General features: G+C 57.7%; 1 protein-coding gene across 1 annotated transcript; it reads left to right on the top strand.

The window, feature by feature from the left end:
* Positions 1-359: 359 nt before the first annotated feature.
* Positions 360-7112, top strand: IGFBP3 (insulin like growth factor binding protein 3). The gene is made up of 5 exons (XM_038559248.1): positions 360-768; positions 3406-3626; positions 3946-4065; positions 4655-4794; positions 5773-7112. Exons 1-4 carry the CDS (start codon positions 360-362, stop codon positions 4778-4780), a joined length of 876 nt encoding a protein of 291 aa, XP_038415176.1. The 3' UTR covers positions 4781-4794; positions 5773-7112.
* The last annotated feature ends 8448 nt before the right edge of the window (positions 7113-15560 follow it).

Here is a 15560-nt window from a genome sequence, read left to right as displayed (position 1 = left end):
CAGCGCGCCCGGCGAGGGTCCGCGCAGGCCAGGCGCCCCGGCCCGGGCCCCGGCCCCGGCCCCGGCCCCCGCACCCCGCCCGGGGGGCCCGCGTGCGCGCGTGCAGCAGGTGCCGGCCCCCGCCCCCGCCCCGCCCCCGCGCCCGCGCCGCCCCCGCCCCCGCCCGCGCGCCGTTCCGGGGCGTGTCCTCGGCCACCGGCTTCTATATAGCGGCCGGCGCGCTCCGGCGGCCCAGACGCGACATCGGCGGCGCAGTGCGCAGCTCCGGCGACCGCCCCGCGCTCCCGCAGCCTCCCGCCGCGCGCTTCCCCGATCCCCGCGCCACGGTCGGCCGAGCAGCGGGCCCCCCGGAGGGCGCCATGCAGGGGGCGCGCCCCGCGCTCTGGGCCGCGGCGCTGACGGCGCTGGCGCTGCTCCGCGGACCCCCGGCGGCTCGGGCGGGCGCGGGCGCGGCGGGCGCGGGCCCCGTGGTGCGCTGCGAGCCGTGCGACGCGCGCGCCCTGGCGCAGTGCGCGCCGCCGCCCACCGCGCCCGCGTGCCCCGAGCTGGTGCGGGAGCCCGGCTGCGGCTGCTGCCTGACGTGCGCGCTGCGCGAGGGCCAGCCGTGCGGCGTCTACACCGAGCGCTGCGGCGCCGGCCTCCGCTGCCAGCCGCCGCCCGGGGAGCCGCGCCCGCTGCAGGCGCTGCTGGACGGCCGCGGGCTCTGCGCCAACGCCAGCGCCGCCGGCCGCCTGCGCGCCTACCTGCTGCCTGCGCCGCCAGCGCCAGGTGAGCCGCCGCGCCAGGTGGGCCCCCGCCCCGGCTGCCGCCCCTGAGCGCTTGGGCGCCGGTGTCCCGGGCGGGCAGGGGGCGGACCCCGGGCGGGGGAGCATCTCCCCGGCCGGGCGCGGGCGCCTCGGGGGCGCGGCGGGGAGCGAGCGCGTCGGTGCCGGGGAGCGGGGGCGGTGGAGGGGCCGGGGAGGCTGCGCGGGTACGTGCGGGACACGCTGCCGGGCCTCGGGGACGCTCGGCGCGCGGCAGGGACGGTGAGGTGGGAAGCAGGTATGCGCGTCTCGTTGCGTTGGCGCACCCTGATGTCCGCAAGGAGGTGGCCCCCCCAAGGTCCCCCAAAGGCAAGGAAGGGCGTGGGGGTGCGCCCGGTTAGCACGTCCCGCATCGGCCCCGCGTGCGCCCCAGACCCACGCCAGGGCCGGAGCTGCGGGGAACGTGGACTCGAAGACCTCAGGGATGCTGAGGGGGAAGGAGCCTCGGAGGGCTGGGGCGCGGCTGCTGGGAGCCCCAAGAGGACGGAGGCTCCGGCTTGGCGCAGCGGGACCTCAGGCCGCGTAAATGGGGTCGGCAGCTGCTGCTTTAGACCCCCGCAGGCCCAGCCAGCCTCCCTAGAGGCGGGGAGCATGATGCCCCCACCTGCCCGCCCCAGGCAGGGCCCCACCCCGGGCTGGCAGGAGAGAAGTCCCTTTGTGGCTTCGGGTTCTGCACGTTTCCACTCCCGAGGGAGGCAGGCTGGCTTTGTTGGGCCAACCCAGGATTGGTGAGAAGGCAAAAATCCAGTTGCCCAAGACGTGCACTGTGCTACGGTGGTGGATGTGAAGTGACTAAGGGGCCTCTGTGTGGGGCACTTAGGTCCTGTGCTCTGTGGGCACTGCGTTCGGCCCGCGTGTCTTCAGGATTTTCAAAAAGTGCGGTTGGAAGTTCTTAGAGGCGCCGCCGATTCCAGGTAGCCAGCAATGGGTGTGTTGCGACCACTACCACTGAGGCTCCCCGCTGTGGGTTGATGGGCTTTCCTATAACGCGATTAAAAGACCTAAGGTTTTATAAGGCTTCTCGGGCCTCTGGGGGTGGGGAGGTGCATTTAAGCGGCCGTCCCAAGTTCACTTTATCCGCTGCTTCACTGGGGAGGTTTTGTGTTGCTGCTGAAGTCCGCAGGCATTAGAAAGAAAACCAGGGAGGTTTAAGAAGTTACTCCGTTCTTGGAAAAGAAATGCAAATCTGTTTATTTGCATACTCTTAGCATCTCCTTTGTCCCTGCTACTTCCCTGACAAGGAAGGAAAAAAAACCCCTATGGGTTAAAGGAAATTGAAACCAAATTCTAGCAATTAAGAACCGGGCGCTGGGCTAATCTGCGCTTCCCCTGCCGCCAGACCCCTCGGGAGCCCAGCCACCCCTCCGCCTCCGGGGAGTCTCTCTTCCTAGGGAGGGGTGATCTCCGGGCCCTGGTGAGCACACCTGCCCTGAGCACGTTTTGCAGCCGAGGGAGCGCTCTCCAGGAGACCGTGTAATGCACCTGTCACCTAGAGCCAGAGGTGTCAGCCGGCTTCACTGCGGGCCGCCACCCTATGTGCGGCGGGGGGGGGGGGGGCCTGGGGGGCACGCTCCTGGTCAAACAGAGCAATCGCTGATGCCACAGGAGCCCCACGTTTCATCTGTGGGCTTGAAACTCTGGTGGTGCTGTGGGCATTGCAGCACCGGCGTCAGGGCCTCGGGTGCCCTTCTCGTTTGCACGTTGCGCACCGGGAGGTGTCTCGGGGTGGTGGGGTCCTTCTCGGGGACTGAGAGCTCCAGCACACAGCAACGCGCCCGGCGCGCACAGGGTCTGTGCAGCCCCCTCCGGGCGCTCCAGCCCACGCGCGGACAGGGAGTTAGAGACCTGTAGGTGGGACCCATCTCACACCACCAAACACGCCCAGAGCAGGGGGACGCGCAGCCAGTCCCGGAGGGGCGTGCGGTTTCCCCGGGACGGCGCTGGACTCCAGGGCCCTGCAGGGCTTGTGCACTCTGGCTGCTGCCTCCACCCCACATGGGGCCCAGATTCCGCAGGGCAGGCAGGTGGAGCTGGGGGTGCTTGTCCCCCAGACCACTGTTCCCTCAGAGCAGAGTCAATCCTGAGCACTGTCCCTGCTCTGGCTCGGGCGTGCCCCCTGCTGGTGGAGGGCATGGGTGGTGACGAGCCTTCCACGCCCCCGCTGCCCTGGAAGAGCACACAGCAGGTTTCACTGTATTTACTTTTCTTAAACATTTATTTATTTGAGAGAGAGAGAGAGAGCACGCGAGCGGGTGTGAACAGGAGCAGGGAAGGGAGATCTGGGCAGAGAGCCCAGCACGGGGCTCGATCCCGCGACCCTGAAACTGCCACCTGCGCTGAGACCAAGAGTTGGCCGCCTAAGAGCCGAGCCAGCCAGGGGCCCCAGCAGATTCCATTCAGAAAGTGGGCTCCCTGGGGTGCCGTGTCGGCCGCCCGCTGCTGGTGCCCGGAACCAAACCTGATCCCCGTGTTTCGAGGTCACGTGGCATTGCCGGATGGCACTGCCATGCAGCCGGCACTCGGGCCCAGGGGTGAGATTCTGAAAAGGCCGCCGCTCATGGTGGATGGCTGTGCCACCCGTGTGCCCCTTGCACCTTTCAAGGAAACAGCAGCGAGTCGGAGGAGGACCACGGCGCGGGGGGCGCGCAGGCCCTGCCTGGCACGCACCGGGTGCCCGACGCCAAGCTGCAGCCCCTGCACACGAAGATGGATGTCATTAAGAAGGGGCACGCCAAGGACAGCCAGCGCTACAAGGTGGACTACGAGTCCCAGAGCACCGACACCCAGAACTTCTCCTCCGAGTACAAGCGGGAGACGGAATATGTGAGCGCCTCTCCTGGCGGGTGGCAGGCGGCAGGCACTCGGGGCGCCCGGTCGGGGTGCACGAGCCCGCCTTGCATGGGAGGGGCCGGCCCTGCCTGCCACGGGGAGGTCTCGGGGGTGTCTCGGGGGTCCAGGTACAGGGACACGGGTTCCAGCACCTCGAGTCCTCTGCGCAGAGGTGGTGGCTGTTTTGTCTGCCTGGTCGCTGAGTGTTGTGTGTGTCCCCCACCCCGGGGAGCCATGGTTGGTGACTGGGCATGACCTGGTGGATCCCCCGCGGGGCCACCCACGCTCCCTGTAACCCGCCGCTCCCCCACAGGGGCCCTGCCGCCGGGAGGTGGAGGACACGCTGAACCGGCTCAAGTTCTTGGATATGCTCAGCCCCAGGGGCATCCACATCCCCAACTGTGACAGGAAGGGCTTCTATAAGAAGAAGCAGGTGAGTGCCATACCCCCTGCTGCCCCGGGAGCCCCTGGGCACCCCCTCATGTTCCCCTTCCTGGGAGGCACGGCCCAGCCAGGGTGTCCTTATTTTAGGCCAGGGTGAGTCGTGTCTGGAGATGAGCCTCAGCGTCACGACCGCCAGGCGGCTGCAGAAGCCACAGGGCCCGAGCGCCTGGGGGCCGCGCTTCCCTGGCCGTGGGGCTCCGTGGGGCTCCGTGGTGTCCCTGTGACACCTGTGTGCCACCTGCCAGGAGGCAGCAGCACGTCCGTCTATTCCCCTCAGTCAGTTCTTCGGCAAACCCACGCCGAGAATGCATCTGTGCAGACTGGCGCGTGCCCGGGGACAGGTGCCCGGGGAGGTGGGGACGTTGCCATCCCGCCCGTCAGCGCAGGTGCCTGCAGGGTGGCAGGTCCGGCGTTGCTGTGACACCTGAGGGACCCAGAATCACCCCGGGCCCGCTTCTCCAGGGAGCCCCCCTCCCACATGCACAAGCCTGTAACCTTGCTGCACACGTGCCCCTCAGACGGCAGGGACCCTGCGGGGGCTCCCTCCGGGCTCACTGCCCCCCTGCGCTCCCTCGCAGTGCCGCCCCTCCAAGGGCAGGAAGCGGGGCTTCTGCTGGTGTGTGGACAAGTATGGGCAGCCGCTGCCCGGCTTCGATGCCAGGGGCAAAGGCGACATTCACTGCTACAGCATGGACAGCAAGTAGACGCCGCTGGCCACGTAAGTCGGGGAAGTGGGACGTGCCCACCCGGGAAGTGGGGCCCTGGTCCCGTTGTCTCGGGCACCTCTGGTCCCTTGGGAGATGCTGGACTAGGACGCACGCAGCGCAGAGCCGCCCAGGCTGCCCCACGCAGCTGTCCTGTCGGGGGCTCGTCCTCGCAGCAAAGGACTGAATCCACGAGGACATGGGGAAGGAACGTGCTTCGCGCTTACAAGCGTGGCTCGTGCTCCTCCGTACTGTACGTCACGGACGCGTTGAGAGTCGGTGCTGGACAGACCTGTCTTCACCAGACGCGAAGGGGGGGTTTACGGGAGACTTTGACTTCTAAGAATGCAGTCACCTGCGATCCTGCTTGGTCTTTGAATACACGAGAGAGCCTGGGGCAGCCCGGTCTGCCCTCGGCCCAGGGCGTGACCCGGGGTCCCGGGATCGAGTCCCCTGTCGGGCTCCCCGCAGGGAGCCTGCTCCTCCCTCTGCCTGTGTCTCTGCCTCTGTCTGTGTGTGTCTCTCATGAATAAATAAGTAAAATCTTTAAAATTTTAAAATGGAGAGAGCCATTGGGGAAAAGAGAATAAATGTGTTTCATCTCCTCAAGACAAACTTAAGGAAAGAGAAGAAGTTCTCATTTCGTTTTTTTTTTTTTTTTTTTAAGATTTTATTTATTTATTTGAGAGAGAGCACCAGCAGGACGGGGTGGGAAGAAGACTCCTACCCACGCAGCTCAGTCCCGGGGCCCCGGGATCATGACCTGAGCCACCCAGGCGCCCCCAAATTTTCATTTTTAGTTACAAGTTTTGTTTCCCCACGAGTCGGAAGCAAGAACTCAAGGTTGAGGGTGAGACCTGGGGCTGGGCCTCGGCCTGCAGCCCCCGTCTGCCCGCCGCGGGGGGATCTAGCACCAAGCACCGTGGGGTAGGAGTTGAGCCTTCCGAGGTGGGGGAGTTATCTCAACATATTTATCTTTCTGTTTGTTTTAGTTAACGTGGAGCTCAGAAACGCCTTATTTTGCACAAAAGACTGCCAAGGACATGATCAGCATCTGGCTACAGCCTCAATTTATATTTCTTTTTTGTGGTGAATTGATTTTTTCTTTTAACCAAAGTTTAGAAAGAGATGTCTGCGACGCCTAGGGCTCTTCTAGGTGGTGAACCAGGGCGCCTTCCACCTCCCAGGAGTCCGTGGGACGCCGCTTGGTTTTTCTTCCTGCTTCCTCCAAACGTACACGTAAACCCCAGTGCTGCGCGTCCCCGAGCGCTCCCGCGTGTCTGCCCGCGCAGCCCACCCTCCGCCTCAAGACCGAGCGACTGTTGCCTCCGTGGAGCACAGGCCTCGTCCCCGCTCGGGAAGCAGGCACAGGCCTCGCAAGGATGGGGAGCCCCGCACCTGGTGGTGTCTGAGACCCCCCGGTGCACCTGCCAGGGGCTCACGTCCATCGGGCAAGGGCCCAGCTCGGCTCGTGGAGAGGGTCCTGCGAGCCTTCAGGGGGCCACCCTGGGGAAGAGCAGAGAGTAGATGAGTCTTACAGGAAAATTCGAGAAGCCAAGAATGTCGTCGGGATCCCCAGGAGCCCGTGAGAGCAGGTGTTCCTGACCCTCTGGGTTAGGCAGCTTCCCAGGGGTGCAAGGTGGAGGGCTGGGGACCCGCCAGCAGAGGCAGCCCCATGGGGCCGGGGGCACCACAAGAATTGGCCCTTTTCAGCGGCCGTGGAACGAGAGCAGAATTATTTGGGGACCGCAGACCACAAACCACGTTTCCCCCGTTCAGCAGTTCCAGAACCAGGTTTATCTTTGAGGATGAGCTCCTTTCTGTCCTTGTCTTCCTCTGCACGATGTAAAAAGAGTTAAAAATCAGTTCGGTCACCTGGCAGAGAGGGATGGCCCGCCGGGGACGCGGGGGCCACCTAGACAATCCATGCGCTCACACGGGACTCCCCCTGCTTCTCCTTCTAGTCACACGTAGACGCAGAGAATGTGCATTCCGCCTGAGGTGTCCCCTTGTATACGTCATAGTCCAGATGCGCTAGGAGCTGATCTAGGTAACCGTAGGCACGAGGTTAGCACACGAGGGTGGCCGCGCGGGACGACAGAACCCTGGTGGGCTGCGGCGGCAGGCCAGGACTCCAACTAGCGGGAGCGGGAGACCCCGGGCTGGAGTGCCGCCCGCGGCCCCTTGGGGACACAGAGGGGCCTCGAGACGTTCGCCTCTTAGCTTTCCTTTATTTTTTTAATTAAGTTTTTTTGGGGAAAAAAGGTATTTTTGAAAAGTTTGTCTTGCGATGTATTTATAAATAGTAAATAAAGTTTTTACCATAAGGAGACCAGCTTCCATTCCCCGTGTTGGTGACCAGCTCCGGGGTTTGCGTCGCTGGAGAGTTGGGTGTTCCGAGCACAGCTGGAGTCTGCATAGACAAATGCCTTTGCTTGTCTCATCCTGTCCCAAGAAGCACCCCAGCAGGACCCCTCCCCAGCCCTGTTGGTGCCCTGGAGGCTATGGAGGCGCCAGGCCACACCTCCCAGGAACTCGGGGCCTAGTCGTGCCTCCAGTCCTTTGGCTGGTGTCCCCCAGGGGCCTGTCTTGTCACCACTCAGGCCACGCAGAGCAGACCTGAAACCTGCAGAACGGCGTCCCCTGTGGCCTTCAGCCCCTCTGCTCTGGCAGCAGACGAGGCCGGGGAGGGAGAGGCCGCAGGCCCCTGAGTGGCCTGTTGAGATCCGTGACTGACCCTTTTTTAAAAGATTTTATTCATGTGAGAGGCTGCGGGAGAGGTAGCGCGGCAGGGGAAGCAGCAGAGGGCGAGGGAGAAGCAGACCCCCACTGAGCAGGGAGCCTGCCTGGGGCGCCATCCCAGGACCCCGAGGTCACCACCTGAGCCCCCAGGCGCCCATGACCGACCCTTTAGAGAAGCCTCTGCGGGCTGTGCCAGCTGGCATTGAGCTCTGCGTCCTCGGGGATTGTCCACGGGGATCCGGGGACAGGCCAGGGTTCCGTGGGGGCTGTGCCTGCAAGGTGCCAACCCTGAGGGAGGGAGCCGGCAAGCAGAGCAAGGCCCGAGGCCCATGGGTGCTGGGGCTGCACACGTCTGGCAGGCGCGCGGGCACCCAGGACGGAGCTGGGCGGGCCCCATCGAGCCCCTGCGGGTGACAGTGCCCATCGGCCCTGGACCACTTTCCTTCTCCCGGGTCTCCTGTCACATCTGATGAGCACGTGAAGTTGCACACACTCGGCCCTCTCCCGCCCCCCCACCCCCCACCTCCCAGCTCCTGGGAGCTCCACCCCCCGCACCACGTGTCCCCAGCCGCCATCCCCCCAAACACAGGAATGAGCATGCCAGGGCGTGTGTCCCCAAGCCCCGGGGATGCAGTGGCTACATCTGCACAGCTGAAGCATGACTGTCACCGACGCTGAGGAGGGTGGCATGGGAGGGGCTTCCCCCCTCTGCTGCGCTGCCCGGAGAGGCATGTCTCTTACGGCCGGACTCCTGGGACCCAGCACTCCTCCCCGACACGCTCCTGAAGGTGGCACGACGGCGATGTCACCCACAAGGATTTCGATGTCGGTGATAAAGACAAATGCTCATGGTGGGTGAAAATGAGAGCAGATGCTGTTGGACTGTGCACACACCCACGTGCACACACTTGCACACACCCAGAGGTACATGCCCACAGGCCCACGCATGCAGTGACACACACAAGCACACGGACATTTGCACACATATACAGACGCGTGCACACACAGATGTGCACACATGTACACTGACACGTGCACACGCACACAGATGTTTGCACACATGCACAGACACGTGCACACACATGCACAGATGTGTTCACATGCACACAGACGTGCATACAGACACGTGCACACATGCACACATACACAGATGTTTGCACATATGTACACAGACCCATGCACACACACCCATTTACACAGACGTGCATACATGTACACAGACACGTGCACACACGCACACATGTACACAGAAGTGCACACATTCACAGACGTTTGCACACATATATAGACATGTGCACACACATACACAGACATGCACACATTTACACAGACACGTGCACACATGCACAGATGTGCATACATGTACACAGATGTGTGTGCACATACACAGATGTGCACACATGGACATGGACATGTGCACACATGTACACAGATGTTTGCACACATATACACAGACACATGCACAGACGTTTGCACACATGTACATTTACACAGACGTGTACACATGCACACATGCACCCAGACATTTGCACTCACCTACACAGACACATGCACACATTTACACAGACACGTGCACACACGCACACATGTACACAGACGTGCACACACATGCACACAAAGAAACACAGCATAATGTCAACCTGGTTGTGAAAATGTAGGCAATGTCTTTATTTCCACCTCATTACACTCCCAGCAGTTTCAGCAGTGACACGCATGTGCCCCTCTACCTGGAGAGGGCGCTGCTCACCTCGTCGGCCACCGCCTGTCGCCCTGGAGCCTGAAGAAGGAGCCTGAAGGAGCCTGCGCTTCCAGGGCCGGATTCTTCCCGAGTCAGGGCCGCGGCTCCCACTGCTGACCACCCCCACGCGCATGGTGTAGCCCTGACCCCAACCTGGGAAGGGGACTGGACGCCCCCCGGCCCCCACTCCAAGCGGTCCCGCCTCTCCACACCGTCTGCTCTGGAACAGCGCCCGCAGGCGGTGCGCAAGGGGTGCGGAGTCAGGGCTCCCATGCAGAGGGGCAGCCCGCGGGCGGGGCCGGGACGCGGGGCTGGGGAGGAGGGGGCTCCGCACAGGAAGGGCGGCAGGGCGGCAGGGTGCGGGACACCTGCCGGTGGCCGTCCTCTCATTCCCGCGTGGCAACTGGTCAAGGAAGGCCTCATGGGAGTGGCTTTCCAGTGGCGCCAGGGAGGCCAGGGAGCAGTCACCCCACGCCAGGGCCACCGTGAGCCGGACGCCCCCGACCCCGGGTGCACAAGGTGGGACCTGGGAGAGGGCAGGCGCCAGGTCAGGGACCCAGGAACCCTGGCATTTGCGCTGAGTGGATGGGGAACCAGGCCTGCTGCTCCAAGTCCCGCTGCCCCCGGGAGGCTCGGGGGTGCAGTCAGGGCGTATTTTAGACATGGGGTCCCCTATTCATGGGTTGGATTTGGGGGCCCAGGAGGACATAGAAGGTGCCACCCAAGGCAGCCTTCCAACTGAAGAAGGAAACAAGAGGAGGTGGTTTTGGGGGGACACCAGGATCTCTAGGGGGTGAGGGGAGGTGCCTGCAGGCATGTCCCTCTAGGCTGCCATGGAGAACGTCAAGGTCACTAGAAACAGAGCGGAGGCCCTGGCCATTCTAAAGGGGGCAGGGGTGCCCCGCAGCCCCTTGCGCACCGGGAAGGCCAGAGCAGCGATGCTGCAGCGTGCACCCAGGAACAAGGCCGCTGTCCGTCCACCCCACCAGGGCCCCCGACAGCTTGGGAGCTGTCAGCACCTGCCCCCGGCTGTACGGACACACGCACGCGCGTCCTGAAGGAGTGAAGGAGGCAGGAGGGCGACGGGCCGCAGAGCTCCTCTCCCGAGCCGGGCAGCGGTGAGTGACCCACCGCAGACTCCCGGAGCTGGAGGCTTTCCCAGGACCCCACGCTTGCTGCGCCGCTGCCCGGCGAGCTCCGGGTGGGGACACGGCCGCACACAGCAGGGCTCCCGGGGCGCCCCGGCCAGTCTGAGAGCCGCGACCTCCGAGCAGCACAGCTACATCCAAAGTGAGCCGCGCAGCAGATCATTTCCTCCGGAAACAAAATGAGAACTAACTGCCCCTCCAAGCGCGGGGTTAGGAGCTGTCATGTCCCAGGAGCTCAGGAGGGACCAACCGGCACCGTCGGTCTGAGGCACCCAACCGGGGAAACAAGGAACGCAGAGGGGGAAGAAAGAACAGAATGGGCTCCGCAGAGGCTGCGTCAGTGACCATCAAGTACACGACCTGCCTTGGAGGAAGCCAGGGGCCTAGAGGCTGGAAAATAAAGGGAGCACTTGAGATCCCCGACGTCCTGGCGAATATTCAAAGGAATATGACATGCATTTCTCATTGAGTGAAAAAAAAAGAGAATGACTTTAGGTTGACAGGCTCCACCGAATGTACAAGACAGTACAGCTTAAAGACACTGTGGGGGCATCTGGGAGGCGCAGGTCATGATCCCAGGGTCCTGGATAGAGTTCCGCTTCGGACTCCCTGCTCAGTGGGGGGTATGCTTGGAATCCTCTCCCTCTGTCCTCCCCTCATGCTCTCTAAATGAAATAAAATCATTAAAAATAAAACCACTGGGGCAGCCCGGGTGGCTCAGTGGTTTAGCGCCGCCTTCAGCCCTGGGCGTGACCCTGGAGACCTGGGATTGAGTTCTGCGTCGGGCTCCCTGCATAGAGCCTGCTTCTCCCCCTGCCTGTGTCTCTGCCTCTGTGTGTGTGTGTGTGTGTGTGTGTGTGTGTGTGTCTCATGGATAAATAAAATCTTTAAAAAAAATAAAATAAAATGAAATTTGTCAGGTGAACATAGAGAAGCAGGTTCACAAAAAAAAAAAAAAAAGAGAAGCAGGTTCATTTGCTAAAAATCAAGATACGGGTTGTAATCACCAGAGGAGGCTAAAAGTTAAAGGGTAGACAAGTGAAATCAGAAAAAAGTATCCAGAACAATGTAGAGTAGCCAGTACGATGAGAACAACTTGATTTTAAGCCAGAGAGTGTTTTCTTAGAGGCAGGAAAGTCACCTCGAGACAGCACGAGGGTGGATGAGCCAGGAGTACGAGCTGTTCCAAACACGTGCACCCAATAAAATATCCTTCAACTTTTTTATTTGAAAATTAATATATTACAGGAATTGTTACCCTCTTTGGAAAAAATCGGAGGGGATTTAGGAGATCTGCAACCTCAAAACCAGCCAGCTTAGCCCAACCAAGCTACATGCTGAAATAATAGACTGCACGTCCTTCTCAAGAACCTGCAGGATGTCGAAAAATCAATCACATATCAGGTGGTAAGAAAGCCTCAGAAGTGAAAACCTAGATACCATGTACGTGATAGTTTATGACCATAATGTGATTAAATTGAGAATCAATGACAGGAATCACCTCCCTGAATCCCCACATTTTTGAAAACGAGAAAGCACAGGAGATGAATGCTTCCAGGTTGAAGGAGGAGTTGATTATCTTGAAATCAGAACTCGGTGGGTGATGTTAATGAGGACAATGACGGCAAGCAAGAAGGCCGAAAGAAATACACGCTCGAAATACCTCCATTAGGTTCAGTGGCTTTGAGTGTATTCACCCACATGTGGCATCATCCTCACTCAGTTTTAGAGCATCTCCATCACTAAATAAGAACCCCGTACCTGCTAGCCATCATCCTCCAGCCCCTTGTCCCAGCCCCAAACAACCACTCATTACTTTCATTCTCTGCAGCCTTCCCTACCTTGGACATACGTCCACACGAACAGAATCACACAATGTGAGGTTGTGGTGATGGGTATACTGTCTTCAAGGTCCATCCGTGTTGTAGGACGTATCATTCCCTTTTATGGCCAAGTAGTATTTCATGATATGGATACATGATATTGTGTTTATCCATTTGTTTGTCTACTGATGAGCATTTGGACTAGTTCCACCTCTTGGCCATTATAAATGACACATCTAAGAGCGCACATCTGTGTACAAGTTTTTGCATGGATGTGAGTTTTCACTTATCTTGGATATAGCCCTAGAAGCAGAATTGCTGGGTCCTATGGTAACTCGGTGTGGAATCATTTGAGGAACTGCCAGACCGTTTTCCGAAGTAGTTGCACATCGTACATTCCCACCAGCAGCGTACAAGGGCCTCATTTCTGCACGTCACCACTTGCACTTCTTACCTGCTGTTTTGAGCACGGCCATCCTCATGGGTGCAAAGGGGCATCTCATTGGGGTGTTGATTTGCATTTCCCTGAGGACTCATGACGGTGAGCATCTATCATGTCATGTGCTTAGTGACAGTATCTTCTTTGGAGGAATGTCTGTCCATATATTTTGCCCAACTGGGTTGTTTGTCTTTATACTACTGGGTTGTAAGAGTTCCTCATGTATAATGGATGCCAGCATTAGCAGATTATTAATTTGCAAATATTTTCTCCCATTCTGCAGGTTGTCCTTTTACTTTCCTGAAGCACACGAGTTTTTAATCTGGGTAAAATTTAGCTTTCAGTTTTGTCACTTGCATTTTTGGTGTTATATCTAAGAATCTTTTGCCAAATCCAAGGTGGTGAAGATTTACCCCAAAGTTTTCATCTAAGAATTTTATGTTTGTAGCTCTTATATTTACATCTTTATTGGTCTTGAGTTAATCTTGTATATAGTGTGAGGTAGGGATCCAATTTCTTCTACATGTGACTATTCAGTTTTCCCTGCCCCATTTGTTGAAAAAACCATTTATCCTCACTAAACGGTCTTCCAACCCTCACTGAAATTCAGCTGAACATCAATGTCTATTAGTGGCCTTTCGATTCTATTCCACTGATCTATATGTCTATCCTTACTCCCCTAACACCCTGTTTGATTACTATTATTCTGTAGAAAGTTTTGGAATCAGTTAATGTGAGTCCTTCTACTTTGTTCTTTAGCAGGATTGTTTGGGCTATTCCAGACCTCTGGAAGTTCCATCCTAAATTTGAAATCCGTTTTTTAGCTGACTACAAAGAAGTCAGCTTAGATTCTGAAAAGGATTGTGGTTAATCTGTGGGTTTAAGGTGTTTAATGTTGACAATGTCAAGCCTTCTGTTCCATGAACATGGTATGTTTTCCATCTATTTAGATTTCCTTTTATTTCTTTCAACAACATTTTGTAGTCTTTATTTTGTACTTCTTCTGTTAAATGTATTACCAAGTATTTTATTTATTAATGCTAAACACTGAGTGAAATTATTAATTTTATTTTTTGGTTGTTCATTGCAAATGTATAGGAATACAATGGATTGTTGTATATTGATCTTGTATCCTGCAACCTCGCTCAACTCATTGAATAGTCTTTTAGTGGATCGCCTAGGATTTTCTGTATGTAAGATCATATCATCTCCAAATAGGGATACTTCTACCTTTCCTTTACCTGAATGCCTTTTATTTATTTTTCTTGCCTAACTGATAGAACCTCCAGGACACTGTTGAAGAGAAGTGATGGGAGTAGACATCCTCGCCTTGTTTACCATCTGCAGGAAGGGGAAAGGCACCCAGACTTTCCCCATTAACCACATTGTCAGCTGTGGGATTTTCCTAGATCCCTTTAGTCAGCTTGAGGAAGTTCTTTCTACTCCTAGTCTGTTGATATTTGTTGTTTGGATTCTTTTTTTTTTTTTTTTTTTTTTTTTTACCCTGAAAAGTTATAAAAGATATTGGATACTATCAAATGCTTTTTCTGAGTCTGTTGAGATGACCATGTGATTTTTGTTTTTTGTTTTTTTTCTATTGATATGATTTGTTGCATTATTTTGTTTTAGGGTTTTGGAACAACCTTGCATTCCTGAGATAAATCCACTTGGTTATAGTGAATTTTTTTTTTTTTTCCAGAGAGAGAGAGAGAGAGAGAGCTCACACATGCACACACATACACACAAGTTGGGGGTGAAGCAGAGAGAGAGAAAGAGAGAGAATCTCAAGTAGGCTGTATGCTCAGCATGGAGCCATTGCAGGGCTCGATCTCGCACCCTGAGATCGTGACCTGAACCAAAATCAGGAGTTGGATACATACCCGTCTGAGTCACCCAGGCACCTCATGAATGATTATTTTAATATGTTGCTGGATTCAGTTTACTAGTATTTTGTTGAAGATTTTGTGTCAATAGTCATAATATATTATAATATTGGATGTTGAGTTCACAAGTCAATCCTGGGGGCTTGGCAGAGGGAGGGTGGCAGCCACAGGTCAGAGGTGAAGGGAGAGCCCCAAGAGGGAGAGCTGGAGCCCAGACCATAGAGGGTGGGGGTGTAAATTGGGGAGACTCTGGCTTTTCCCACAGCAAGATAGGGGCATCCAGGAGATGGAGTGGAGGCAGCCAAGAGGCCAGGAGGGACCCATGTGATGGTTGAGATACCCATCGTGGAGAGATGTGGAAGGAAGAGTTGGCAGGGCTGCATCGGGGAGAGCAAGCCAGGAATAGTTCCTGCTAGGAAGAAATAAGGAATCCAGGGAGCAGAGAAGCCCCATGTGCTCAGGGTTCAACCATCAAAACACAAGGGGTCAAGCCCTACAGAGGACAGAGGAGAGGGCGAGGGGCAAAGGAAGAAAGTGTTTGTATCCCGTGCTTAAGATGGTGGGGGGCAGGCCTGCTGCTCACAGAGACAGGAAAGGGGTGAGTCATCAGAGGTTAGGCCCCAGGACAGGGGGTGGGGCAGGCAGGGGGGTGGTAGGGGAAGGGCAGACCTGCCAGCAGCAGGACAGGGAGCCTGAAACACCAAAGCTGCATGAGAAGGGGGTGTGTGAGGGGATTTCGGAAACAAAGGGGGAGCATTTGGTCCTTATCCACGCAGCCACCGTGTTCCTTCGTAGAGCATTTATTCCCACCCACCACGTCCACACCATGCAGGTGCGTGTGACCACACAGCCACGTCCAGCTCGGGCCCCATAATCAGCCCCGAACTCTCCCTGCACGTCTACACAGACTGGGATCTGTGGGCACAGGGTGAGTCCTTAAGCACGGCTTCACCGTCCCCTCAGGTCACTTGAAGGGAACAACAACAAACAACAAAAACCCAGCACTG

The sequence above is a fragment of the Canis lupus genome, chromosome 16, assembly GCF_011100685.1.
Source record: "Canis lupus familiaris isolate Mischka breed German Shepherd chromosome 16, alternate assembly UU_Cfam_GSD_1.0, whole genome shotgun sequence".
Taxonomy (NCBI): Eukaryota; Metazoa; Chordata; class Mammalia; order Carnivora; family Canidae; genus Canis; species Canis lupus.
This window is presented reverse-complemented; position numbering and strand designations above follow the sequence as displayed.